The 25,280-nt window shown below is 40.8% G+C and overlaps 1 protein-coding gene across 3 annotated transcripts in view; it reads right to left on the bottom strand.

Moving 5' to 3' along the window:
• MSH3 (mutS homolog 3) overlaps positions 1 to 25,280 on the bottom strand; it is a 185,169-nt gene that overhangs the window by 113,660 nt on the left and 46,229 nt on the right. For all 3 annotated transcript variants that reach the window (XM_047778198.1, XM_047778201.1, XM_047778199.1), the window contains exons 9-12: positions 15,106 to 15,218; positions 11,265 to 11,379; positions 4,605 to 4,689; positions 826 to 935 (exon numbers count right to left, since the gene is read on the bottom strand). In XM_047778198.1, the coding sequence (XP_047634154.1) occupies positions 826 to 935; positions 4,605 to 4,689; positions 11,265 to 11,379; positions 15,106 to 15,218 (423 nt within the window). The remainder of the gene's footprint in view (positions 1 to 825; positions 936 to 4,604; positions 4,690 to 11,264; positions 11,380 to 15,105; positions 15,219 to 25,280) is intronic.

Below are 25,280 nucleotides of genomic sequence, written 5' to 3'. Positions count from 1 at the left end.
CTCAAAGCACTTCCGGTTTACTCATTCTACTTTTGTAAACATCTCACACCTAATCCCTTTTTCAGATGTCTACTGCTACCTCTGCAGCTCAGGTCCTCAGAACCTCTTTGTGAACTTGATAACTTGGCCCCCTACCACCATCAATCACTCTGTCCGCTCCCACACACAAGCCAGCTCTGAGTCCATCACTTCCATGCACAGAATCACTGGATTAACTTTCTCATTGCCAGCTCCTCAGTCCAGCCTTTAAAGCCCTCAAAGAAAGCAGAAAAAAAAAAAAAAAAAAAGAAGTTCCCGTTGTGGCGCAGCAGAAATGAACCCAACTAGGAACCATGAGGTTGCGGGTTTGGTCCCTGAGCTCATTCAGTGGGTTAAGGATCTGGAGTTGCTGTGAGCTGTGGTGCAGGTTACAGACGAGGCCAGCAGCTGTATCTCCCATTAGACCCCTAGCCTGGGAACTTGCACATGCCGTGGGTGCAGCCCTAAAAAAGCAAAAGCAAAAAAAAAAGTCTTCTAAGAAAGGCAGTCCCCAGCCCCTCTCTTCCTACACCCCATGCTACTGATGACCCAAACTAACTAGCTAACTCACATTCCCTGGGCAGACTCCATGTCTTCCAAATACAAGCACACTCGTTCTTGGGGACAAGGATACAATCCTCACAGTATTAGATGGTCTCCTGCCAGATACAAAATAGAATCTTCCTCAATTTAAAATGGTATTCTTATAAGCCAGGGTAACCTTGATTTTAAGGAGGTAGCATATCTTTAATTTCATAACTTTATATAATTTCAGATTAAACACACGCAAAAAAGAATTCCTTTTACCTTAATTTAAGGAGTGGCTGAGTCACCCACTTCTTTAACTTCCGTCTCCCAAATGAAGTTTTAGTATGGTCTAAAACCCAAAACAAACTTCCTTTGGTTTTCATATCAGTCTAAAAAAAGAACCAGAAGACAAGTTTTATTAGCTAGACAACTGGATTTGTACCAAAATCACTAGTGGTTCATGTGCCCTAATGATCCCAAATACTTCAATTTTAAATTGTCACACATGCATGGCATAAAGTACATCTCAAAAGAGGTGTTCATTTAATGTCTAATGAATATATATATATATATATATATACACAAACATAAATCCGTGTAAAGCATTGCTATTTTACACAAGATATAGCCTATGTGTGGTTTTTAGTTAATAATATATTGAGAAGTCTCTTTTGAAAATGTTTGACCCAAACATCTTAAAAGCATAACTGTATCCTTTCCTGCCTTGGGAAGCACAATGGAGATAATTTCATTTTCCTGAGGCAATTCAGTATCTCCCACTACCCAAGAGCTGCCATTCTAAAGTCAGATACTCTCTCATGACTACAGAACAAGTTTAAGGGGAGAAGTGAACCTGCACTGCACTCTAGGACAGTGCCCTGGAGGGCTTGATTTTTGTCTGTTGTATTACATCCTTAGCCAAAATGTATCTAAAATTTATCTATCTCTGCGTTGCCACTTTAAAGCTAAGCCATAACAAAATTTGTAATTAACTAGAGATAGTAGTTCACTTGAACCAGGGTTTCACTGGAGTACACAATATCCATTAATAGAATTAAATTTTATTTGGAAATTCAGTTTCCACCTGCATTTTTTTTTTAACTTTTTCTTTTTTCCTTCAAATCAACAAGCAGGGACTTAGAGAACACCTGCTGGGTGCTCAGTAGGGTGAGTGGCAAAAGTAGATTAAGATGTGGATAGTCCCTCCCTCTCCATATCCAAGGATGGGAGAAAAGACTCCAGATCAGGACATAATGTCACCTGGCAGAAATCAACTAGGAAAGGTGTGACATCACCTCTGAAGGCCTTAGAACCCTTAAAGCAGAGCTCACACGCAGACTACAGCAGTCACCAAAGGCTCCTTGACGATGTCCTGGGCAGGAAGAGCTGACCGATGAGAGGAGCCCACATCAGTGACTGCACCGACTCTTCTCAGAGCCCAACTGGCCTGACGATAGGCAAGGGTGCCATGAAGAGGACAGTGGAGGGGAATCATTCTCTGACTACCCAGAATCACTGGAGAAGTGGGCTCAGACGAGAGAGGGGGAGGTGGGGGAGACCCAGTCTTATTATACCTTTGCCATCCCCAACAGCCAGCCTCTCCACTGCTCCAGGGCAAAGGAGGCCAGAGCCCAAGCGCAAAGACAAGCGCAAGATGTTAATTCTCAGTTTCTCCCTCTACAAGGGCCCAAGTCATGATAAAGAAGGGGATTTTAGGAAGTTCCATTGTAGCACAGTGGAAACAAATGAGACTAGCATCCATAAGGATGTGGGTTTGATCCCTGGCATTGCTCAGTGGGTCGGGGATCCAGCATTGCCGTGAGCTGTCATGTAGGTTACAGATGCAGCTCAGATCTGGCACTGCTGTGGCTGTTGCTGGCAGCTATAGCTGCAATTTGACCCCTAGCCTGGGAACTTCCATATGCCTCGGGTGTGGCCCCAAATAAACCAAAAAGTGGCGGGGGGGAGGGGGGATTTAAAAGGGTATTTTGGTGACAGATGGTTTTCGCCTTAGGAATCTGATTTCAGAACTCCACAGTAATAGGATTTGAACAGGGAGGATGTGGCAAGAGTTAAGGAAGCATGGAGTGCCAGGCTGTGTCTACAGGCTTTGACTGTGGCTCTTCTTCACCCCAGAAATGTCCTTTTATTCCTACTGCTTATTTCTTCTCATGGGGAGATATACCGAGCTGATAAGAAAGACAGAAAAGACACTGAATTTCCAGATAAGAGAATGACAAGATCAAAATGTTATTGCATAAAAGGAAGGCTGACTGCAGTATACAAGAACAGCTTGGCAGAGGAAGAAACCAAGTGAGAGAAACTAGTAATACACAAATCCGGAGGTCAGGAGACTAAATTCAGCATTTACATTATTTCATAGCAAAGCAGTGATTCACAGCAGACAGTTCAGCTTTTCTACTACTTATTCAAAGGATTTGGAACTGCTCTTTATTGCCAGGACTTTATGTTATAGCATTAGTTTTACAATATACCATCTCCCATTTTCAAGTGATGATTTAATAAATAAAAGCATTAAATTTAGTCATTATCTTCCTCATCCATCAATAAAGAGCACTAAAGAATGATGATGAAAAAATGTAAAGTGAAACATTATGCATCCTAACAGTCAAAGTGACTATCACAGACACTTGTTTACATGCTAGATAATGAAATAAAACTGCACACATTTCAACAAAAAGTCTAAAAGGATGGAGAAAAAATATAACGAAGCAGGAGTGCCCACTGTGGCACAACAGGATGGGCAGCATCTCTGGAGCGCTAGGACATGGGTTCGATGCCCAGCCTGGCACAGTGGATTAGGGATCCGGCATTGCTGCAGCTGCTGCGGCTGCGGCTCAGATCAAACCCCTGGCCTGGGAACTCCATATGCCATGAGGCAGGCAAAAAATAATAACAGTAATATATATATTAATATAACCAAATAGATTTTTAAAACTACATTAATTTTCAAAGATAATGCCTTTTCAAAAAATTTTTTGATATAGAAATTATCAAAATGGCGAGTTCCCGTCGTGGCGCAGTGGTTAACGAATCCGACTAGGAACCATGAGGTCGCGGGTTCGGTCCCTGCCCTTGCTCAGTGGGTTAACGATCCGGCGTTGCCGTGAGCTGTGGTGTAGGTTGCAGACGCGGCTCGGATCCCACGTCGCTGTGGCTCTGGCGTAGGCCAGTGGCTACAGCTCCGATTCGACCCCTAGCCTGGGAACCTCCATATGCCATGGGAGCGGCCCAAGAAATAGCAACAACAACAACAACAAAGACAAAAAAAAAAAAAAAGAAATTATCAAAATGGGCACGTTACTTCGATCATTAAAAAGCACAGCTTTCTGGAGTTCCCATCGTGGCGCAGTGGTTAACGAATCCGACTAGGAACCATGAGGTTGCAGTTTCGGTCCCTACCCTTGCTCAATGGGTTAAGGATCCAGCGTGGCCCTGAGCTGTGGTGTAGGTTGCAGACGCGGCTCGGATCCCACGTTGCTGTGGCCCTGGCGTAGGCCAGCAGCTACAGCTCTGATTCGACCCCTAGCCTGGGAACCTCCATATGCCACGGGAGCAGCCCAAGAAATGGCAAAAAGCCAAAAAAAAAAAAAAAAAAGAGCACAGCTTTCTGGGAGTTCCCATCATGGCTCAGTGGAAACAAATCTGACTAGTATCTCTGAGGACACAGGTTTGATCTCTGGCCTCACTCACTGGGTTAAGGATCTGGCGTTGCTATGGCTGTGGTATAGGTCGGCAGCTACAGCTCTGATTCATCCCCTAGCCTGGGAACCTCTATATGCTGCAGGTGCAGCCCTAAAAATAAATAAATAAATAAATAAATAAAGACCAAAAAAGCACAGCTCTACAGCTCCCAATGTAACCTCCCAACAAGTATTTCACATATTTGATTCTCCAAAAAGTGAGCACAGCAGTTACCAATAGATACCAACAGGCAGAGCTATAAGCTGAAGACAACACTGTTTACAGACAACTACCTTATCCCAAATTTGTTTTCACCATCATTTTGAATCAAACAGCCCTAATGTTTGCCTGACCTGATTCTGAAGGATTTCCAGGTTCCTTAACGTTGTTCCATTAATCGTCATAAATTCCATTTCACCTGATAACTGTTTAAAATTCCTGTAAAAGAATGAAAGATGAGCCATGATGTAAGTGTATGAAGAAAAACAAAAACTAATTTGGACATTAGATATACTCCAGCAACACTGTGACAAACGTTAGCCCTGTGACAGGAAATCAAGCAAAAAATATTAAGAGACTGGCTTCCATCGATGCAGGTGCTTTAAGGTAAACTGACATGAGAGGACAGTTGTTTTCACACCAAAAACAAGAACAAAGAAGGGAACTAATGGTACCCACAATATTTAAGGTTTTCTTTATTCCCAGTAATAGAACCAAACATAGTCTGTTCGGCAGAACAAGTGGAGGTCTCTTCAGAAAAAGCTATGCAATTTGCTGGGAAAATATATCAAGATACTTAAAAACAACCTCATTCTTTAGCATGAGATCATCTTGATAAAAGTTTTTTTTTAATTTTTTAAAAAATTTTTTTAATTATTTTATCTTTTTGCCATTTCTTGGGCCACTCCCGCGGCATATGGAGGTTCCCAGGCTAGGGGTCGAATCGGAGCTGTAGCCACTGGCCGACGCCAGAGCCACAGCAACGCGGGATCCAAGCCGCGTCTGCAACCTACACCACAGCTCACTGCAACACCGGATCCTCAACCCACTGAGCAAGGCCAGGGATTGAACCTGCAACCTCAAGGTTCCTAGTCAGATTTGTTAACCACTGAGCCATGACAGGAACTCCGATAAAAGATTTTAAGCAGCATTCTGACATGTACAAATATTATTTACTCTATAATTACGACAACACATTAATGTGGCTAATGTCTTAGTAGAGATAAAACTGAAAAAGTAATAGCAAGTATTTCCTTAACCTCAAATAATGCGCAGTCTCCTTATGTCCCCATAACTAATCCAAACTAAATTAAAAGTCCAACAAATTTCAAATAAACTTGAGTACGGATTTCAATATGAGTAATAACTGTATGCACAACACAGATCTTGTCCTTTTTAGTTTTTCATGTTAGAAAGTGTACTAATCAATATATTACTAATACAGTCATTAACTTCCTTCATAAGCCAGTTCATCGACCTTTCTATCTAAAGCACTTACAGACTCGATGGCTCATTTTTCAAAGCAAAAAAATAAACACCACACAACACTGTACATCAACTATAACTTTAAAAAAGAAAAAAAAAAATACCAGCAGTTCTCTAACGCTTTGGAGGGAACGCATGAGTATCTGCATTATAAAACTAAACCCACTCCTCACAGCTGTAAAAAGATGTAAATAAAACCCAGTTTAAATAAAAAGATGTAAATAAAACCCAGATGTAAATAAAACCAAGCCAGTTATGGAAGCAAGCCTTGATACAGGAATCTTAGAGCCTAAAATCAGAGCCCAAGGAGCCAGTGCTCATGGGGAGATGCCTCACTCCTAGAGGACTCTCACAACTAAGGTTCCAAAGACCTGACAAATAACTTACTGCACATTAGGAACGTTGCCTAGCAACTGCCCACTGTCCTTTGGCAGTATAATTTATTTGCAACAGGTTTGATCTAGCTTCCAAAGGATGATTTGTTAATGATTTTCTGAGGGAAGCAACTGCAACATTGATAGCAGCTGTGTGTAGCCCATTCTCTCTTTCTTGCAACTGTTAACTTAATTTGCCTTGTGTTACAGTAATTTATGTTCTTCTGCTCTCATTAATAGATCCAAGTTCCTTGGAGGCAAGGGCTATTCATGCTTTATATATTTTGCAGCACCTGCAGAGCCTAGCAGAAAGCGGATGCTCAGCAAAGGTCTGCCATCTTTCCATGGGGAGGCCACTTTGGGTTTGTTTTCCTTTGAGTCATAAAGCCCAGAAACACGTGCAGAACACTATGAGATAGTAATGAAATGTAAAACACTATTTCCAGAAAGAAACAAGCAGTGAATTGCTGTATAGCTGACAGAAATTCGCACACCTTCATGGTCAAAGATACAAGTTGGAAGTGGGGGAGTTCCCGTCGTAGCTCAGCAGAAACGAATCTGACTAGTATCCGTGAGGATGTAGGTTTGATCCCTGGCCTTGCTCAGTGGGTTAAGGATCTGGCGTTGCCGTGAGCTGTGGTGTAGGTCACAGGTGTGGCTCGGATCTGGTGTTGCTGTGGCTGTGGCCAGCAGCTAGAGCTTCATTTGACCCTTAGCCTGGGAACCTCCATATGCTGTGGGCGCGGCCCTAAAAAGACCAGGAAAAAAAAAAAAAAAAAAAAAAAAGCTTACAGTGGATAGCCTGAACTCTTGAGTTGATATCTAACCAGTTCCCATGGTGTTTAAACAATCACTTCCCTTGTTCCTGACAGGTTTAAACTATAGTCTAGGGATGATTCATGAACACTTGAAGACCTTAGTAAGACAAAGACACTAGAGCGAAGCTTCGTTAGCATCCAGACTTCCCATTGTGGCTCAGCGGGTTAAGAACCCAACATAGTGTCTGTGAGGATGCTGGGTTTGATCCCTCACCTTGCTCAGTGGGTTAAGGATCTGGCATTGCTGCAAGCTGCACAGGTCGCAGATGCAGCTTGGATCAGATGTTATTGTGACTGGGACATAGGCCTAAGCTGCAGCTCCAATTCGACCCCTAGCCCAGGAATTTCATGACACAGGTGCAGATGCTTAAAAAAAAAACATAAAAAAAAAAATAAAACCACCTACAGTCCAGCAGCCTTCTTCGTCTCCTATGAACACCAAAGGCAGAAGTGTAAGATACTTGTGGTATTTAAGATGTGTAGACTATCCAGAAATACTGCTCAGTTGTCTTCACCCTCATAAGAACTTGTAAACCCAAGTGTCAATACTCTGAGGGTTAGGATTCTGAAAGCATCTCCTGCTTCATCAGTTATCTGAGGGTTTTGTCACCTAACTCCAACTAAAGGTGAAATACTGCTCCTACCATGCCTTAAATGCACGTCTTAAAAGCAAGCCATTGTCCAAACACTGGAAAAGCCAAGAAGTTAAATATAATGATGCTTTTGGGCCATCTTTCTAAGAAATATCTAACCATGTGGCAGAAGTTAGTCTGGACTAACATTTAACCCGGCACAGGGCAGGAGGTGGAGGGAGAAGGGAGCATAGGGCCCTCACATACATATAATTACTCAGAGGATCCCAATATCTACAATTTCAAAAAGAAACCAGTAACTGAATAACCAAATTGGCTTAAGTTAGCTCACAGCACCAGACCTTTAGAGAGAAAAAAAGTAAAGGTTATCAAATTCATGAGCAGTATTAATGACTTGAGTATATGTTTACTTTTGGCCCTTATTATCTAAATATCAAAATAGATGCAGAGAGAAGCAAGGAGTTTCTTCAAATTGACATCTACATTGATTTTTTTTAATTTATTTTTTGCTTTGTAGGGCCAAACCCACGGCATATGTAAGTTCCCAGGCTAGGGGTTAAATCAGAGCTATAGCTGTGGCCTACACCACAGCTCATGGCAACTGTGGGCCAGATCCTTAACCCACTGAGCGAGGCCAAGGATCGAACTCACATCCTCATGGATACTCTTTAGGTTTGTTACTGCTGAGCCACCATGGCAACTCCATTTGCATTGATTTTAATAAAAGAAATCAATCACTGGGCAATATTAAGTTGGACTGATTCTTATGGAACAGTAAGTACCAAGCAACTATAAGAACTAACTATGTTTGGGCTTTCCCATATGTTTGGTTGATAATGTTCTCTTGAGCTGGGGCTCTTCCTTCCAAACACACCAAAAATTTCCTTTTATCAGGGCCTATTTCCATTAGGAATTACATACATTTTTGAACTCAGGGTTGTATCTGCCAGCATCCTTAGGAATTCAATGGTATATGATTGCTGATGTGAAATATTCAAGCAATTCTAAATTATCCTTTTGGAAGAAGCCAAAACTTTCGTGCTTTGAAACGAACCTTATAAACAATGCCTGGCTAGCATCCATGCTGTGTGAACTTGGATAGAAATCTTCTAAGTAACATGGGAAAATACTTCATTACTATTTCAGACAACAAAAATACAAAGGACGCTTTTTTCCCTTTCAAGTTTTATACTGCGAGAAAAATATTCCTGCTGAAAACTGCCTGAGAAATTCAAAATTCTGTATCTTTCCTATACTACTTTGAAAAAAATGAAAAACAATCTTTTTGATTTAAACAAAAGGTGGCAAAGGTGCAAACTTTATCCGAAAGATCAACCGCTCACAAAGATTCTATTTAAATGTTGTTCATATTATTTGAAAATAGAAACAGACCAAAAAGCCCTACCATGTTATATATGCAATCTAAAGGGGAAGACAGTCCTTTATGTAGTTTTCAGAGTTCATATAGTCACCAATTGTCTGACTGTAAGTGGTTATTTTTATTTATGAATTATAAATTATGTATTATAAAAATTCAGTTTTATTGTAGATTCACTTCTAATTTATTTGCAGTTAAAATGAATACCCTTGCCTTCCTAAATGCTGCCAATAGGCATATTAGAGAGAAAAATAGTAAGAAGACTGTGTACTATCCCCAATGATTGACTAGGACAACATATAGGACTCAGCATATAGTGTACTGGCAGCTATCATTTATTACAGAGCAAAAAACTGAAAAGGGAAAAGGTACATACGGCCAACCCTGGAGGAAACCAAGAGCAAGCTACCAAGAGTCTCTCTGATGGAGTCACACAAGATGTGCTTAATTTCTCCAGCACTGAGTTGAGAGAGCATGAGTGAAATGTCCACCAGAGAAGCTCATTACAGACTCAGCGCCCAGGGTTTTCACTGGGGCTGGTCACATAGGCACCTTCTCCCTACCGTGTACCAAAAGTCCAGCTCCCAGAAGAAAAAAAAAAGGCGCTGAGCATAAACCATACCGTTTGCACAATTTAGGAATAGTGAGCCATTCTTACCAGAGAATGCTGGAAACCCTCCCCAAATCCAACATCCCAGATGCCAGTCTAGGGTCAAGCTTGCAAGTAGGGCTTTCAAAGGAGAGTTGTTTCATCAGGTTTGCTATGTCAATCTTTTTTTGCATCTCTCTCTTTTCAAACTCCATTTCTCTTTTTTCAGCTGCAGCCATGACATGTGGAAGTTTCCAGGCCAGGGATCAAACGTGCACCACAGCAACAACCTGAGCCACAGCAGTAACACCAGCAGATCCTTAACCTGCTGAGTCACCAGGAAAACGCCCTTTCAAAAGTATCTATTGGAGTTCCCGCAGAGGCTCAGCAGAAATGAACACGACTAGTATCCATGAGGATGTGGGTTCAATCCCTGGCACCTGCTCGGTGGATTAAGGATCCAGTGTTGTCTCAAGCTATGCTGTAGGTCTCAGATGCAGCTCGGATCTGGTATTGCTGTGGCTGTGCTGTAGGCCAGCAGCTGTAGTTTCAATTCAACCCCTAGCCTGGGAACCTCCACATGCCTCACCTGCGGACCTGAGAAGCAAAATAAAGTATCTGTTATATTTATTTACTTTTATACTTCTTCTAGTTTACTCTATTCCTAACAATGACCAGGATTCACAGAGGGCTTAGCATAGTCTGCCCTCTGACCAATGAAAGTAGAAATATCTCAAAATACTTGGGGCATCAGTACAAGTCTCAACAGTGTATTGCTTTAGGGGTGGGATTAAAATAGACATAGACAGAATCCCTGCTGTGGCTCAGTGGACACGAATCTGACTAGTATCCATGAGGACACAGGTTCAATCCCTGGCCTTGCTCAGTGGGTTAAGGATCCAGTGTTTCTGTGAGCTGTGGTGTAGGTCACAGACTCGGCTCGGATCTGGCATTGCTATGGCTGTGGCGTAGGCTGGCAGCTGCAGCTGATGCAACCCCTAGCCTTGGAACCTTCATATGCTGCAGGTGCAGCCCTAAAAAGACAAAAAGAAAATAAAAATAAAAATAAAATAGACCTAGACAAGGACTTCTCAATCTTGGTACTGATGAGATTTTACTGAGATAGCTCCTATCTGTCCATCCCACCTCTGCAGAACAAAAAGTAGCTTACTTATCCAGGATCAATATGACCTAGGGCAATTCTTCACAGACCCAAAGATAAGGGGCCAGTGAAGGTAGAATACGGAAAGCCAAGAAAATTATTCTGCTGTCTTTTTATCCTACTGGTTTTTAAACAAGCATTTTCCTAGAATGTCATTTGCCAGTTTGCAATCTTTCAACTCTACCAAATTAATCACTCTTTTCAAAAGCTGTCTATGTTAGCAGCTGTCCTCTTTATCTCCAACTTTATGGTCTATGAAATAAGAACTGAAACCAAGAATAAGAAAAGTAATGAAGTTTTATGAGTGCTTTTAAATACCACTGCTTAATACTACTGGTCAATAAACTCTGCTTTAGTATGAAGCACAGTTTTGTAGCCAAATCATAAACCATTAAGAAGCTATCATGGACACAAACTGACAGAACTCTTAAGCTTTCTATTAATTTTATGTCAATATCTTGATATTCTTCAGCAACAAGATCACATTCTTGCCGCAGAGTACAATCTGATATCAAAAGCAGGCAAACTTTTGAGTGTCGTACTTACCAAGTTCAATTTAAGAAATGTTTTTTAATATAACCTCACCCCTTTTTTATTGTTCAGAAGCCACTCACTTGGGTTTGGAAAGCACCTTTTCCAAGTTAAATTCTTTGAGATATCTTATTATGGCAGCCAAAGAGCAAATAACTGGCTTCTCTAATTTAATGATGCCAGACAAACTTTGAGAACCTAAAAAACAGAATACACATTTTTACTAACATTATTCACCGTTATTGAAAATAAACCTTAAATAAAATTTAGTTTATGACTGTTGAAATAATAATTTAAACATTATCTCCTAAAATTACCCTTTGAAAAAATATACACGATTACAAACACCACGGGCATAGAAAAAGGGCATTTTCTGTGGGCGGATGCACCTTTTTCGGAGAACAACAGAGCAATTATTTTCAAAATGTATAACATCCTCTTTGACTCTGAAATACTCCAAAATGCCTGTTAAAGATGTGTATACAAGGAGATGAGTTGAAAAATCTTTTGTAGTAGTAAAAAATTAGAGACAACCTAATTGAACACAAATAAGGTATCAGTTAAATAAATTTCAGTACATTCAGATTATTATGCACCTACCAATAAGAATGACTTACAGTTAGTTATCTGTACTTACATGGAAAACTACACATAACATATTGAATGAAGAGAAAAAATTGTGTTATCACTCTCATCTCTTAACAGGAATATGGCAACAGCTTTCCATCTGGCCTCCCTCCTTTATCCCCGTGCCTTACGGGATATTCTTAACAGAGTAGCCAAAGGAATCCTTTTTTAAAATGTACATCAAATCAGTAGACTACTTTGCTTACAAATCCTCCAACATCTCTCAACTCATTGAGAAAAGCAGATCAAGTCCGAACAGAGTCTAAAAGGCCCTACATGGAGTTCCCGTCATGGCACAGTGGAAACGAATCAGACTAGGAACCATGAGGTTGCAGGTTCGATCCCTGGCCTCGCTCAGTGGGTTAAGGATCCAGCGTGGCCCTGAGCTGTGGTGTAGGTCGCAGACGCGGCTTGGATCCCACATTGCTGTGGCTCTGGTGTAGGCCGGCGGCTACAGCTCCGATTGGACCCCTAGCCTGGGAACCTCCATATGCCGTCAGTGTGGCCCTAAAAAGACAAAAAAAGACCAAAAAATAAATAAATAAGTAAATAAATGGCCCTACACAATCTGCCTTCCATCTCCTTTTATCTCGGAGCTCACCTTCCCCCTTAGTTACTCTGTCTCAGCACTCAGGCTCCTTGATATTCCCTAAATACAGCAGGTCCTTAAGGGATGCTGTACTTGACTTGTCTCTGTCTGAAACACTGTTTCTTCACATGTCCATATGGTTTTCCCCTTAACTCCTTTTTGGTTTTTTGTTTTGTTTTGCTTTTTATGGCTGCACCCTCGGCATATGGAGGTTCCCAGGCTAGGGGTCCAATCGGAACTACAGTAGCTCCAAGAGTAGCTCCACAGCCACAGCAATGTCGGATCCAAGCCACATCTGCGACCTACACCACAGCTCACCAAAACGCTGGATCCTTAACCCACTAAGCGAGGCCAGGGATCAAACCCTCAACATCATGGATGCTAGTCAGATTTATTTCCACTGCACCATGATGAGAACTCCCCCTTAACTCCTTTAATCTTTGTTCAAATCTCTGTTCAAGGGCCATTTTCTCAGTGAGAACTTTCTATTTAAAAATTCACCTCTTCCCTGACTTTCTTTATAGCACTTATCACTTTCACACACTATTTTATTATATACCTCCCCCTATGAGACTGTAAACTCCAGAAGGGCAGGAATTTCTCTGTTTAATTCCTTATCATAGACACAATTCCTCAAATAGGCAGTCAATAAAAGTTAGCTGAAAAAATAAAGCTAAGCTAAACCATAGAAATATAAAAAACAATGTATATATGTTTATGTGTAGATTTATACATTAAAAAATTCTTAAAAGATTTGAGAGGAGGGACATTGTCCTTATACACAACTCCGTTTTGACTTTTTTTTTTTTTGCCTTAAGTATTTTACTACCTTTAGGAAAAATTATAAAGCATCTTCTACAAATCTAATATAAAATATATTACTTTCAACTATAGCTCTTTATAAAGCCAAGATGTAAATGAAGAGTTAACAAAACCCTTTTCCCCTCTCCTGAGAATTTCGTCTTTTAACTATTTAGCTCTGTTCCCCAGGAAACCTGATAGTGTGTCAACGTGTTTGAGTAGCATTGTGTGTGGTACCAATGACCTGCAATCAGTCAATTGCATCTGGACTACAAGAAATTATAAACACCTGATTGTAAAATTTGGCCTTTCTTGAGCGCGCTGACTCTGAACTTGATGCATCCTTTGGAGAAATTCCAGCAAGAGATATGGTTTCCTATAGGCCATGGGGCTTTTAAACCAGGGCAGATCCTGCACCTACCAGCTGAGCTGTCACTAGAGGAGGGATGGGAACTTACGTGCCCGGTGGCTCTGTGGAGTGCTGCGAAGACTGCTGAGGATTCCTCCCACTAGGACAAAAGAGCCCTACCAGCAAGCTGGGTTTTCTCTCCTATATCTTTCTAAGTGAATCTGATGATAAGAATGGCTTATGGTGATTTTGTGACTTAGCTTGGTCTTTAGTTGAGCGTATGATGATCCCTTAGTGATATTGTGGACTGGCATTCTAAGTGGGTTACACTCACAGACTTGATTCAGTTTGGCCAAAGCACCGAGAGAGTAAAAGGGATAATGCCATTAAGACACTGATTCCTGGGAGTTTCCATTGTGGTGCAGTGGAGACGAATCTGACTAGTATCCAAGAGGATGCAGGTTCAATCCTTGGCCTCACTCAGTGAGTCAGGGATCCAGAGTTGCCATGAGCTGTGGTGGAGGTCACAGATACAGCTCGGATCCTGGGTTGATGTGGCTGTGGCCTAGGCTGACAGCTGCAGCTCTGGTTCGACCCTTAGCCTGGGAACTTCCATATGCCACAGGTACGCCCTAAAAAGCAAAAAGCAAAAAAAAAGACACTAATTCCTGAGAGCAAGTCAGGGGAGGCTAATCTAGCTATGGTCTAATGGTGAAAGCTCTGCAGCATGTGGAAGAGGATAAAAATGGATCTTAACATAAGCTCGACTGGCAGAAATGACCAGTCAAAATCAAACAGACCAAACAGATACTCAGCTGAGGAATCATGAATTAGACAAAAAATGGTGATCCAACATAGTAAGATCCTGCCACTAGGGTTCTGGTATTTTAATTCTGGCCATCGACTTTTTAGAAATACTAGCCTTCATTAGGAGATTTAACCAGACATTTTAGAAAATTGCAAGAAACAAAAAATAAGCCATTTTTTAAGGGACACAAAAAGGAAAGTTCTTCAGTTCTTAACCTGTTAGACCCCAATGAGTACGTCGCAAACATCAAATCACTAAATGGTCCTAGCCACAAAGAGGCGGCTGCAGTGGTGCTTCTGATGAGCACAAATGGAAGAAGTAGTTGTGCTCATCAGAGGCACCACTGCAGCCGTGTCTCTGTGGTGGTGGAAACTGGATGAAGTAGAGCAGTTATTTATTGGTAACTACCTGGTTTTCATTAGACTGCACGTCAAACTTGCACCTTTATCCAAATCTTAACTCAGTTAGATTTGAGGACATTTACATGTACAAAATTTTTTTTTGTCTTTTTTAGGGCCATATCTGCAGCACATGGAAGTTCCCAAGCTAAGGGTCCCATCGGAGCCATATCCACCAGCCTACGCCACAGCAACACCAGATCTGAGCCGTGTCTATGACCTATGTCACAGTTGTAGCAACACTAGATCCTTTAACCCACTAAGCAAGGCCAGGGATTCAACCCACATCCTCGTGGATACTAGTCGGGTTCTTAATCTGCTGAGCAACAACAGGAACTCCTAAAATATTTACCTTTGTTATCAACTATGTCTTTTGCATAAAATTCTGTGACCTCCTGGAAAGCATGGCTGTATTCAAAATACATGTTATCCATCCTTTCTACTCGAATTCTGTCATCCCGCACACTGAAAGAAAAAAAAAATGAAAAATTTGAAGACAGTTTGCCACAATCCTGAACTGTCTATATTAGATCTTAGTCTGACCAAAATAAATCAATGAAGGCTCAGTCCCTACTCTCTCCCAAGCTGAAGAAAAAGAGAGAAAGATCTAAGGTTTCCCTGTCCAAATGCCACATTTCACAAAACATTAGTACTTTTACTACTGGTATTTTATATCACTTAGGACACACTGAGTACTTTCACATATGTTGTTATCAAGAACTCATCAAAATTAAGGTCAGTCAATTTAATAAATACAAAAGTCATAAAAATGGAAAAGCATCCATTTAACTGCATCATTTGTTTAAATACACTAACAGCAGAATATAATACTGAGAAATTCTTTCTTTGAAGTGCCATCTTTGTCTAGTTGGCTTTTTGCTAAATCTTTCTTCTACCACAGCCTCTAGTCAATATAATCAATTCCTGTTAGGTCAACTCTCTTCATTTAAGTGGTTTTACACTCTTTTAAAAATATGCATGGAGTTCCCGTCATGGCACAGTGGTTAACAAATCTGACTAGAAACCATGAGGTTGTGGGTTCAATTCCTGGCCTCACTCAGTGGGTTGAGGATCCAGCGCTGCTGTGAGCTGTGGTGTAGGTTGCAGACACGGTTTGGATCCCGCGTTGCCGTGGCCCTGGCATAGGCCAGTGGCTACAGCTCTGATTAGACCCCTAGCCTGGGAATCTCCACATGCCGCAAGAGCAGTCCTAGAAGAAGACAAAAAAATAAAGATAAAAATAAAAAAAATAAAAAATAAAAATATGCATGTTTGTGTGTGTATATATAAAATGATGTGTTTGTGTGTGTGTATATATGTGTGTGTGTATATATATATATATATATATATATATATATATATATATATATATATATATATAAAATGATCTAAGTCCATAAACAAATCATCAAATCATCATCCATGCTGGAAGTGCACTGTTTTTTCCATTTTCTACTTTGTTCGACTGCCCACTTTCCTCCCCTCCTCTCCTCTCCTTTCCTAACCACCTCACGTCCAACCCATATTAACAGCCCAGAAGGAATCCTCCCTTATTTTTTTTGTGTTCATATCGTCATACACAAGTGTCTCATATACATACCTACTCATTATTTTATAAAAATGGGACGACACAAACTTTCCGCATCTTATTTTCTTCACTAAGTGGTAACTCGTGAAAATCTCTCCATATAAAGTAACCTAGCTACAACTCATTCTTTTCAACGGCTGAAGAAATACTTGATAGTGTGTAAAAGCCCTCATTTATTCAGCCATTTCTTTACAATCAAAACATTTACAGTTTTGGAATTTCCACTGTACTGCAGTGGCTTAAGGATCTGGCATTGTCTCTGCAGTAGCTCAGGTCGATGCTGAGATGCAGGTTTGATCCCCAGCCTGGCGCAATGGATTAAGAATCCGGCATAGGTTGTAGCTGCAGCTCAGATTTGATTGCTGGCCCTAGAACTTTCACATGCGATAGGCACAGCCAATAAAAAAGAAAAATTACACACTCTCTGACATCAACATCATGAATATTTTCTCAGGTCAGTCTCCCAAAGCAATAGAAATAAGAGCAAAAATAAACCTATGGGAACTCATCAAACTGACAAGCTTTTGCACAGCAAAGGAAACCCAAAAGAAAACAAAAAGACAACTTACAGAATGCGAGAAAATAGTTTCAAACGATGCAATGGACAAGGGCTTAATCTCTAGAATATATAAGCAACTTATACAACCCAACAGCAAAAAAGCCAATCAACCAATGGAAAAATGGGCAAAAGACCTGAATAGACTGTTCTCCAAGGAAGATATACAGATGGCCAACAAACACATGAAAAAATGCTCAACATCACTGATTATGAGAAATGCAAATCAAAACTACTATGAGGTACCACCTCACACCAGTCAGAATGGCCATCATTAATAAGTCCACGAATCACAAATGCTGGAGGGGGTGTGGAGAAAAGGGAACCCTCCTGCACTGTTGGTGGGAATGTAAACTGGTACAGCCACTATGGAGAACAGTTTGGAGATACCTCAGAAATCTATACATAGAACTCCCATATGACCCCACAATCCCACTCTTGGGCATCTATCCGGACAAAACTCTACTTAAAAGAGACACATGCACCCGCATGTTCATTGCAGCACTGTTCACAATAGCCAGGACATGGAAACAACCCACATGTCCATCGACAGATGATTGGATTCAGAAGATGTGGTATATATACACAATGGAATACTACTCAGCCATAAAAAAGAATGACATAATGCCATTTGCAGCAACATGGATGGAACTAGAGAATCTCATCCTGAGTGAAATGAGCCAGAAAGACAAAGACAAATACCATATGATATCACTTATAACTGGAATCTAATATCCAGCACAAATGAACCTTTCCACAGAAAAGAAAATCATGGACTTGGAAAATAGACTTGTGGCTGCCTGATGGGAGAGGGAAGGAGTGGGAGGGATTGGGAGCTTGGGGTTATCAGACACAACTGATAGAATAGATTTACAAGGAGATCCTGCTGAGTGGCATTGAGAACTATGTCTAGATACTCATATTGCAACAGAACAAAGGGTGGGGGGAAAAATGTATACATGTAAGGATAACTTGATCCCCTTGCTGTACAGTGGGAAAAAATAAATTAAAAAAAAAGAAAAATTACAGATATAGGTACATCCAATATACATCCCTCTTGTACAGTAAGTGGTCATATTCACCTACCACCTTCAAACAGTACATTCAATTTGGCTTTTATTACCACATGTATGCTTTTATACTTTACAATATATTTTAGCACCTTTACATAATGCATGGTATCATTTCATGTTTTAAATTTTATATGCACATTATCCTCTGACAACATGCTTTTGGACTAATTGCTATATTTCTAAGATTTATACATAAAGATAGAGGTACCTCTTTCTAAAGTTCTGATTGTTTCTTACATATGAGTCAATTTTTAAGATTTGCTTTTCAAATCTAATTCACCTAAATTTATTTTGGGGGATGATCTGAAGTTAGAAATACATTTTTATTTTCCATATGGTTATCTGTTAATGATCAAGTATCATTTATAAACTATTCCATCTTTTATAATGCGGCCTCTGTTATTTCTATACACGTGTGAACCTGTTTATGGCTACTATCCTGTTTCACTGATCCTTTGTCTATTTCTGTATCACAACCACAGTACTGTAATTTCCATGGCTTGGTATCAGAATCTGTGGCAAAGCCATTATCTTGCTTTTCAAGATTGTCTTGGAAACTCCAGGGCTTTTGATTTTCTTTATAAATTTCAGGTTCATTTCATCAAGTCTCAATTCTTTATTGGGATTTTGACTAGATTTGCAATAATTTAGAGAGAAAAAATGGCATTAAGATGGCATAAGTTCTCTATTTATTCATATCTTTCATACTTAACAATAATGTTCTGTAGTTTTCTCTATATTGTATTGCATCTTTGGTTGTGCTCACTCTTAGATACGTTATAGATTAATAACACCATGAAGGGAATCCTTTCTTCTCTTACATTTACTGAAAGGTTATCACTGGTGTCCATGAACCTAAATTTTAATATGTAGCAACGATGCAAAACATTATTTGCATTGTCTCTGTATGCACTAATAGCATCTGCAAGAAGGAAAAAAGACCATATGGGGAGAGACAAAACAATTTCTGTTTTTCATTTCTTTTTCCTATCTCATTGCACCACAGGCTAAGACCCTCAGGCTGTGTTGGACAAAGGAAATGCCAACAGGCATCCCTTGTCTTCTTACTGACACTAATGGGAATGCTTCCAAAGTCTCCACTCTTAAGTATGATGTCTGCTCTAGCATTTTGGAATTAATGACTTAATAGCCCAAGGTTTGATAAATTCCTCAGTTTTGGAAAAAAAAATTAGTCATACAGGATTATTGAATCTTACCTAATAAGTCTTTCTAAAGGTGTTAAAATCTTACCTAACAGTCTTTCTAAAGGTGTTAAAATCATCACATGGTTCCCTCTCACTTAATCTCCTAAGATATCATTCACATTTTCTGATGCTGAAGGATCCTTACACTCCTAAAATATGCCATACTTGTCATGATGTTCTGTGTTGTTTTAAATAAAGTTATAAACTTGATTTCTTAGTGTTTTAATTTTCTTTTTCCAGAAGATCTGTACCAGCATACCTAGCTCCAGAGGCTTTTTCTATTCTACTACTGCAAGACTAGACAGGCATAAGCTGCTTCAGGAAGAAATCTAGGAGAGAGGATTTTCTCCCATCTGCAGTGGCGAACAAGATTTTTCTACCTTAATCCATTAGAGAGGCTATCAGAAAACTATGGCAAATCTTTCATCAATTTTTATCTTCCAGTAGACTCCCTTAATACCTGGATTTTTAGAAGCCTGCTGCAAAATTATTTAGCAACTCAAAAAGCAATGAATGACCTTACATGAGCTCCACAACGTTTTTGTATAAGTTGCTAGAGTGAACACAAGAGGCAGCTGGTAACTCAATTACTGTTCTAATTAGCATTTTGTTTGAGAAGCAGATAAGGATTTAGAAACCCATTAAATTTGATAAAAATGGACTTGTCAGTTATCCTTGAGGCTTTCATGGAAGCATTACAAGAGTGTTAAATTCAACATTCTGCAATCTGTATATTCAATATCCCTCATGTAAACATTTTTTTCCACAGACTGGTTGGAGTTACATGTAAAATCTCTCATTTGTGTTTCCTTAGATTTCTGAATTAAAGTGATGGTAAAATCAAACCACTATACTTTTTTTTTTTTTTGGTCTTTTTAGGGCCGCACCTGCAGCATATGCAAGTTCCCAGGCTAGGGGTCAAATTGGAACTGCAGCTGCCGGCCTACGCCACAGTCACAACAGCACCAGATCTGAGCTCCGTCTGCAACCTATGCCACAGCTCACGGCACTGCCGGATCCTTAACTCACTGAGTGGGGCCAGGGATTGAACCTTCATCCTCATGGATACTAGTTGGGCTCCTTACTGCTGAGCTACAGTGGGAACTCCCAATCCATTATACCTTAGAAACAAAAGTCTACTTGAAACACTGTATGCATAGTAATACCCAATTAGAATTTGTCAAACTAGGTTTTAGTAAAATTTCTCTATTAAACAGAGAACCATCCATCCTGGTTTCCCAAACTGCAGTCTGTGAAATATCTACATCAGAATCACCCGCAACATACACTAAAAGCACAGATGCCACACCCCAAGTGTGTTCACTCTGAATTCCAAAGGAAGCTGGGGGAAAGGGGGTATTTTCATTTTCAGCAGGATTTTGGAGTGATTGACAGGCAAACTGCAGATGGAAAACACTCATCCACATGAACAACAGGGGCAGTCATTTTAGGGCTGGGGTACAAAGTGGAAAAAAAATCTCCAGGAGTTACCACTGTGATGCAATGGGATCAGCGGCATTGTTGGACCATTATACCCTGGGGCAGTGGGAAAAAATATCTTCTCCAAAGATAGTCTATGTCTTAGAGGTCCTATTAGAGGTGAGCAGTAAGCATCTTTTCACTCAAAAAATGAAGGAAGTCAACTATGCTCATCTAATTGACTGGGAACCTAAAAAGTTATAAAAAAAAAAACCTTCCCCCTCCCACCCTAGAGTGAGGTTGTGACCAGGGGCTGAAGCCTTCTGAATGGAAAGGAGGCTGAACAGAGACTGTGCTCTTCCGCTGCTCTGGGAGGGCGACAGCCCTGCTGTGCTGGACAGGAGGCCTAAGGGCAGGAAGTGAGCCTCAGTTATTACATGGGGTGTGCCATGCCAGATTGCTTTTAAGATTTCAAATTTTGGAGTTCCCGTCGTGGCTCAGCAGTTAACAAACCTGACTAGCATCCATGAGGATGCGGGTTCGATCCCTGGCCTTGCTCAGTGAGTTAAGGATCTGGTGTTGCCCTGAGCTGTGGTGTAGGTCACAGACTCAGCTCGGATCCCAAGTTGCTGTCACTGTGACACCAGCCAGAGGCTACAGCTCCGATTGGACCCCTAGTCTGGGAACCTCCACATGCTGTGCAGAAAAAAAATTCTAATTTTAAAAAACTCCTTTTCATATGTCACATGCCTCTCTGTTGCCAAATACATTGTTTGTGAAAAATTAAGTGGTAATAAACTTTCCACAATTGTAGAGCCCACACTTAAAAGAGAGAGAGTGTCCAACTCAGAGTTTTGTTTTGTTTTTTTTTAATCTTTGTCTTTTTAGGGCTGTACCCGTGGCATATGAAGGTTCCCAGGCTAGGGGGTCTAATCGGAGCTATTGTTGCCAGCCTTCGCTAGAGCCACAGCAATGCGGGATCCAAGCCACGTCTACAACCTACACCACAGCTCAGGGCAACGCCACATCCTTAACCCACTGAGCAAGACCAGGGATCGAACCCGCAACCTCATGGTTCCCAGTCGGATTCGTTTCCACTGCGCCCCAACGGGAACTCCAACTCAGGATTTTTTAATGTCAACTCGGACATAAAATTGGTGACTCTCTGATGTCAAGGAACAGGCTACCTGCAAAGACTATGATAATGTTCAGCTATGACCAAATATCAGCTTATCACCTTACCAATTTTATGATTATGCTAACTTTAGAAATCATAATTTTTATATATAAAAAGAGCCTGGTTAAAGGTTGACAATCGACTCTAGGATAACTGAAGGCCTCTTTTGACAGTTTATTACCGATGATGAAGAATAATAAGAGTTACAAGCTTGCTTGAGTGGTTCTGTCCTCTGAGGACAGAATGCATTACAGATTGAGACTGAATAAAACAGATCATGTAACATAGTTACAATGTCTTTACATCAGAATTAGTATGAAATTCATTAATGTTACTACTGCTTATAATTATCATCACATTCTTAGAAGACTTAAGAACATGATGTCAAATTATAAAGACAACCAGTAAAACAGAAACATCAGAATAACCCCAGAAGAACAGCAAGGAAAACAGACCATAGGGTGAAAGATTCTTCCAAAGATATAAAAATTGAAAATAAAATATGGACAAACTAATATCAAATATGTATGTCGGGAGTTCCCGTCGTGGTGCAGTGGTTAACGAATCCGACTAGGAACCATGAGGTCACGGGTTCAGTCCCTGCCCTTGCTCAGTGGGTTAACGGTCCAGCGTTGCCGTGAGCTGTGGTGTAGGTTGCAGACATGGCTCTGATCCCGCGTTGCTGTGGCTCTGGCATAGGCCGGTGGCTACAGCTCCGACTGGACCCCTAGCCTGGGAACCTCCATATGCCGCGGGAGCAGCCCAAAGAAATAGCAAAAAAGAGACAAAAAAAAATATAGGTCATAATGACATATGTAAACAGGTTCAACTCGCCTATTTAAAGAAAATTAACCTCAGATTGGATTACGAAGAAGAAAAACCTTTTCTACTACCAATAGGAACAAAACTTAAAGGAATTCAGAAAGATCAGAAATAAAAGGATGGCTAAAGAAAACGGCCCAGACAGATATACTAGGCTAATTCGAATACAAAGAAAGCACAGGACAAGATGTTATCAGGCAAGAGAAAATTCAAGACAAACGGTATAAATAAGACAAAGAGAAGTACTTTATGATGAAAAGGACGGGATGGAAGAAAAGCTTTTCATTTTCATTCTTAAAAGAGTTTTAGATTTTTGAACCATTAGAATAAACTACTTATTTTAAAAAGGAAACTGTTTATTAAGAAGAAACAAAGAAAGGGGAAGAGCAGATTATAGGATTTACACAAGATCTCCCAGGAGATGTTTGTCCACTTTCCTGGACCTCGACTTGGGAGACGAGACGTCCAAGGAACAGAGTGACTGCAGCCATCTTGTCACCTTGCAGAACAGGAGACAAGGGCAAACACTAGAGCCCTGAAATCCAGCCATGCTCAATTCCAGCCTACCTTCAAGCTTTTCACTTACATGAGCCAATACGTTCATTTTCAACTTTTAAAAATTCAGTAAGAACTAAGAAATAGTTTTTAAGAAGAAAAGAGGAGTCTGCTGCTGTCCAGAGAATAGAGTGGACACAATCACACAGCACCTTAGAAAGATGGCAACCTTTAATACTGACACATGGGCAACAGTGAACTGAGGTGAGAAAGACTCAGTTTCATTTCAGCTGGTGAGTCTGCCTTAGATCAAACCAACAGGGAGACAGAGTTTATGTCAGAGACTGCAGAGACCAAGAAGATTCCCCTCCTGCACTTCCCCACCAAAGAGAGGTGCAGGGACCTTAGCCAAGTTACCACTGGGGGGCTAGAAATTCAAAGCAGATTTAGGGCCAAGGCCCCTACAGGATTAGAAACCTGAGTGAAGAAACACTAGGACTAGCCCCAGGTATGTTGGGGAGTGAGAGGAAAGACAGAACTTCCTCACTCACTATGCAAAGTCCATGGGACCTCAGAGGAGCCTAAGGGCCAGGAAGTAACCAAGGCCAGTACGCTTGGTAGCTGTGGCTGCCATTCAAAAGACTAAGATTGAAGGCTTAAAGGTTAAGAGTCTACACTAGGTAAACTCATGTCTTTCTAAACCTTTCTCGAGCTTTTTCTAAGCTTTTGGTTTTACTTTTTCTCTTACAATGGTTTTTACTTTATTTCTGTATTTATTTTATTCATTTGTTTATTTTTGATTCATAGAGCCGCACCTGTGACATATGGAGGTTCCCAGGCTAGGGGTCAAATCGGAGCTACAGCTGCCGGCCTACACCACAGCCAAAGCCACACCAGATCAGAGCCACGTCTGCAACCTACACCACAGCTCATGGCCATGCCGGATCTTGAACGTACTGAGTGAGGCCAGGGATCAAACCTGCATCCTCATGGAACCTAGTTGGGTTCCCTAACTGCTGAGCCATGAAGGGAACTCCTAAAGTGGTTTTTATTTAAAAAAAAAAAAAAAGTAAGCCTCCATCAAAAAAATTTCTAGGCCGTCTTGGCAAACTTGACAGGGCAAGTACTTCCATCTGCAGTGAGGTCAGGAAAACTAAGAGGATTAGAGCGCTCAAACTTGGGAAACCAAAGGGAAGGGATAAACAGAAGGAGGGGCGGGAGAATGGAGGCAGAAAGGCCAAGGGCCTAGAGAAGGCGTCATTTCTGCCCACAGTCCTGACCTCCCAGTGCTTTTTCCTTGATCCTGGAACTCTTCTCGAAGGATAAACTCTCTTTTAGCAGTATTTTAAAACCTCTACTCCTTAATCTTTCAGCCCATCCCAATCCTGGGTCTTTTTACAACCATCTCCACATACCATACCCCCCAGCCCTGGGCTACATTCTCACTTCAACAAGCCAGCCAAGATTCACCTCCCCTCAGATGCTGTCCCAGAAGAATAACCGCATGCCAGGACGGCCTGTGCTTTCTACCGGACACATGGAACTGTGGTTTGTAAAGGAATACTTTCAGAAATAAAGCCACTTTGTTTGAGGTGCACATGCTTTTTGTCAGAAACTTTACTGCTCAAGAGAGAAATACCAACTGTAATACGCGTTATAAAGAAATGACAGAATCATGGGATATTAACCAAAATAATGTCAACTGTGGTATAAAACATTGCTCCTTCTGAAACCCAGAAGCAGACAGGAAGAAAAAGGAACGTGCTTCTTTGTGGGTTTTTCCTGAGAAGTTCTGAGCGGAGAGTCATAGAACGGAGAGACTACACCTTAGAGCTAGGAAGTCTGTATCAAATCCCAGTTCTGCCACTTACTGACTGTGTAACCCCAGGCTTAGCAACACCTCTCTGCCTCGGTTCCCTGGAAAACCATATTAAAAAAAAAAACAGTAGCTCCCTCACAAGGCGTTTGCGAAGATGAAATCAGTCAATAAAGATAAAGCCCCTAGGAGAGTGCCTAATACATAGTGTAAGCTATTGATATTATTATTAATAATACTTACTGCTACTTAAGGATGAAAAGACAGCAGTCATGTGCTCAAGGGAAAAGGGAAGAAAGGGAAAGTGATTGGGAATAGACGGAATTGGGCAGGACAGCACAAAGGAATGAGCAATGAGAAATACCCCCAGCAGCTA

The sequence above is a fragment of the Phacochoerus africanus genome, chromosome 4, assembly GCF_016906955.1.
Source record: "Phacochoerus africanus isolate WHEZ1 chromosome 4, ROS_Pafr_v1, whole genome shotgun sequence".
Lineage (NCBI taxonomy): Eukaryota > Metazoa > Chordata > Mammalia > Artiodactyla > Suidae > Phacochoerus > Phacochoerus africanus.
This window is presented reverse-complemented; position numbering and strand designations above follow the sequence as displayed.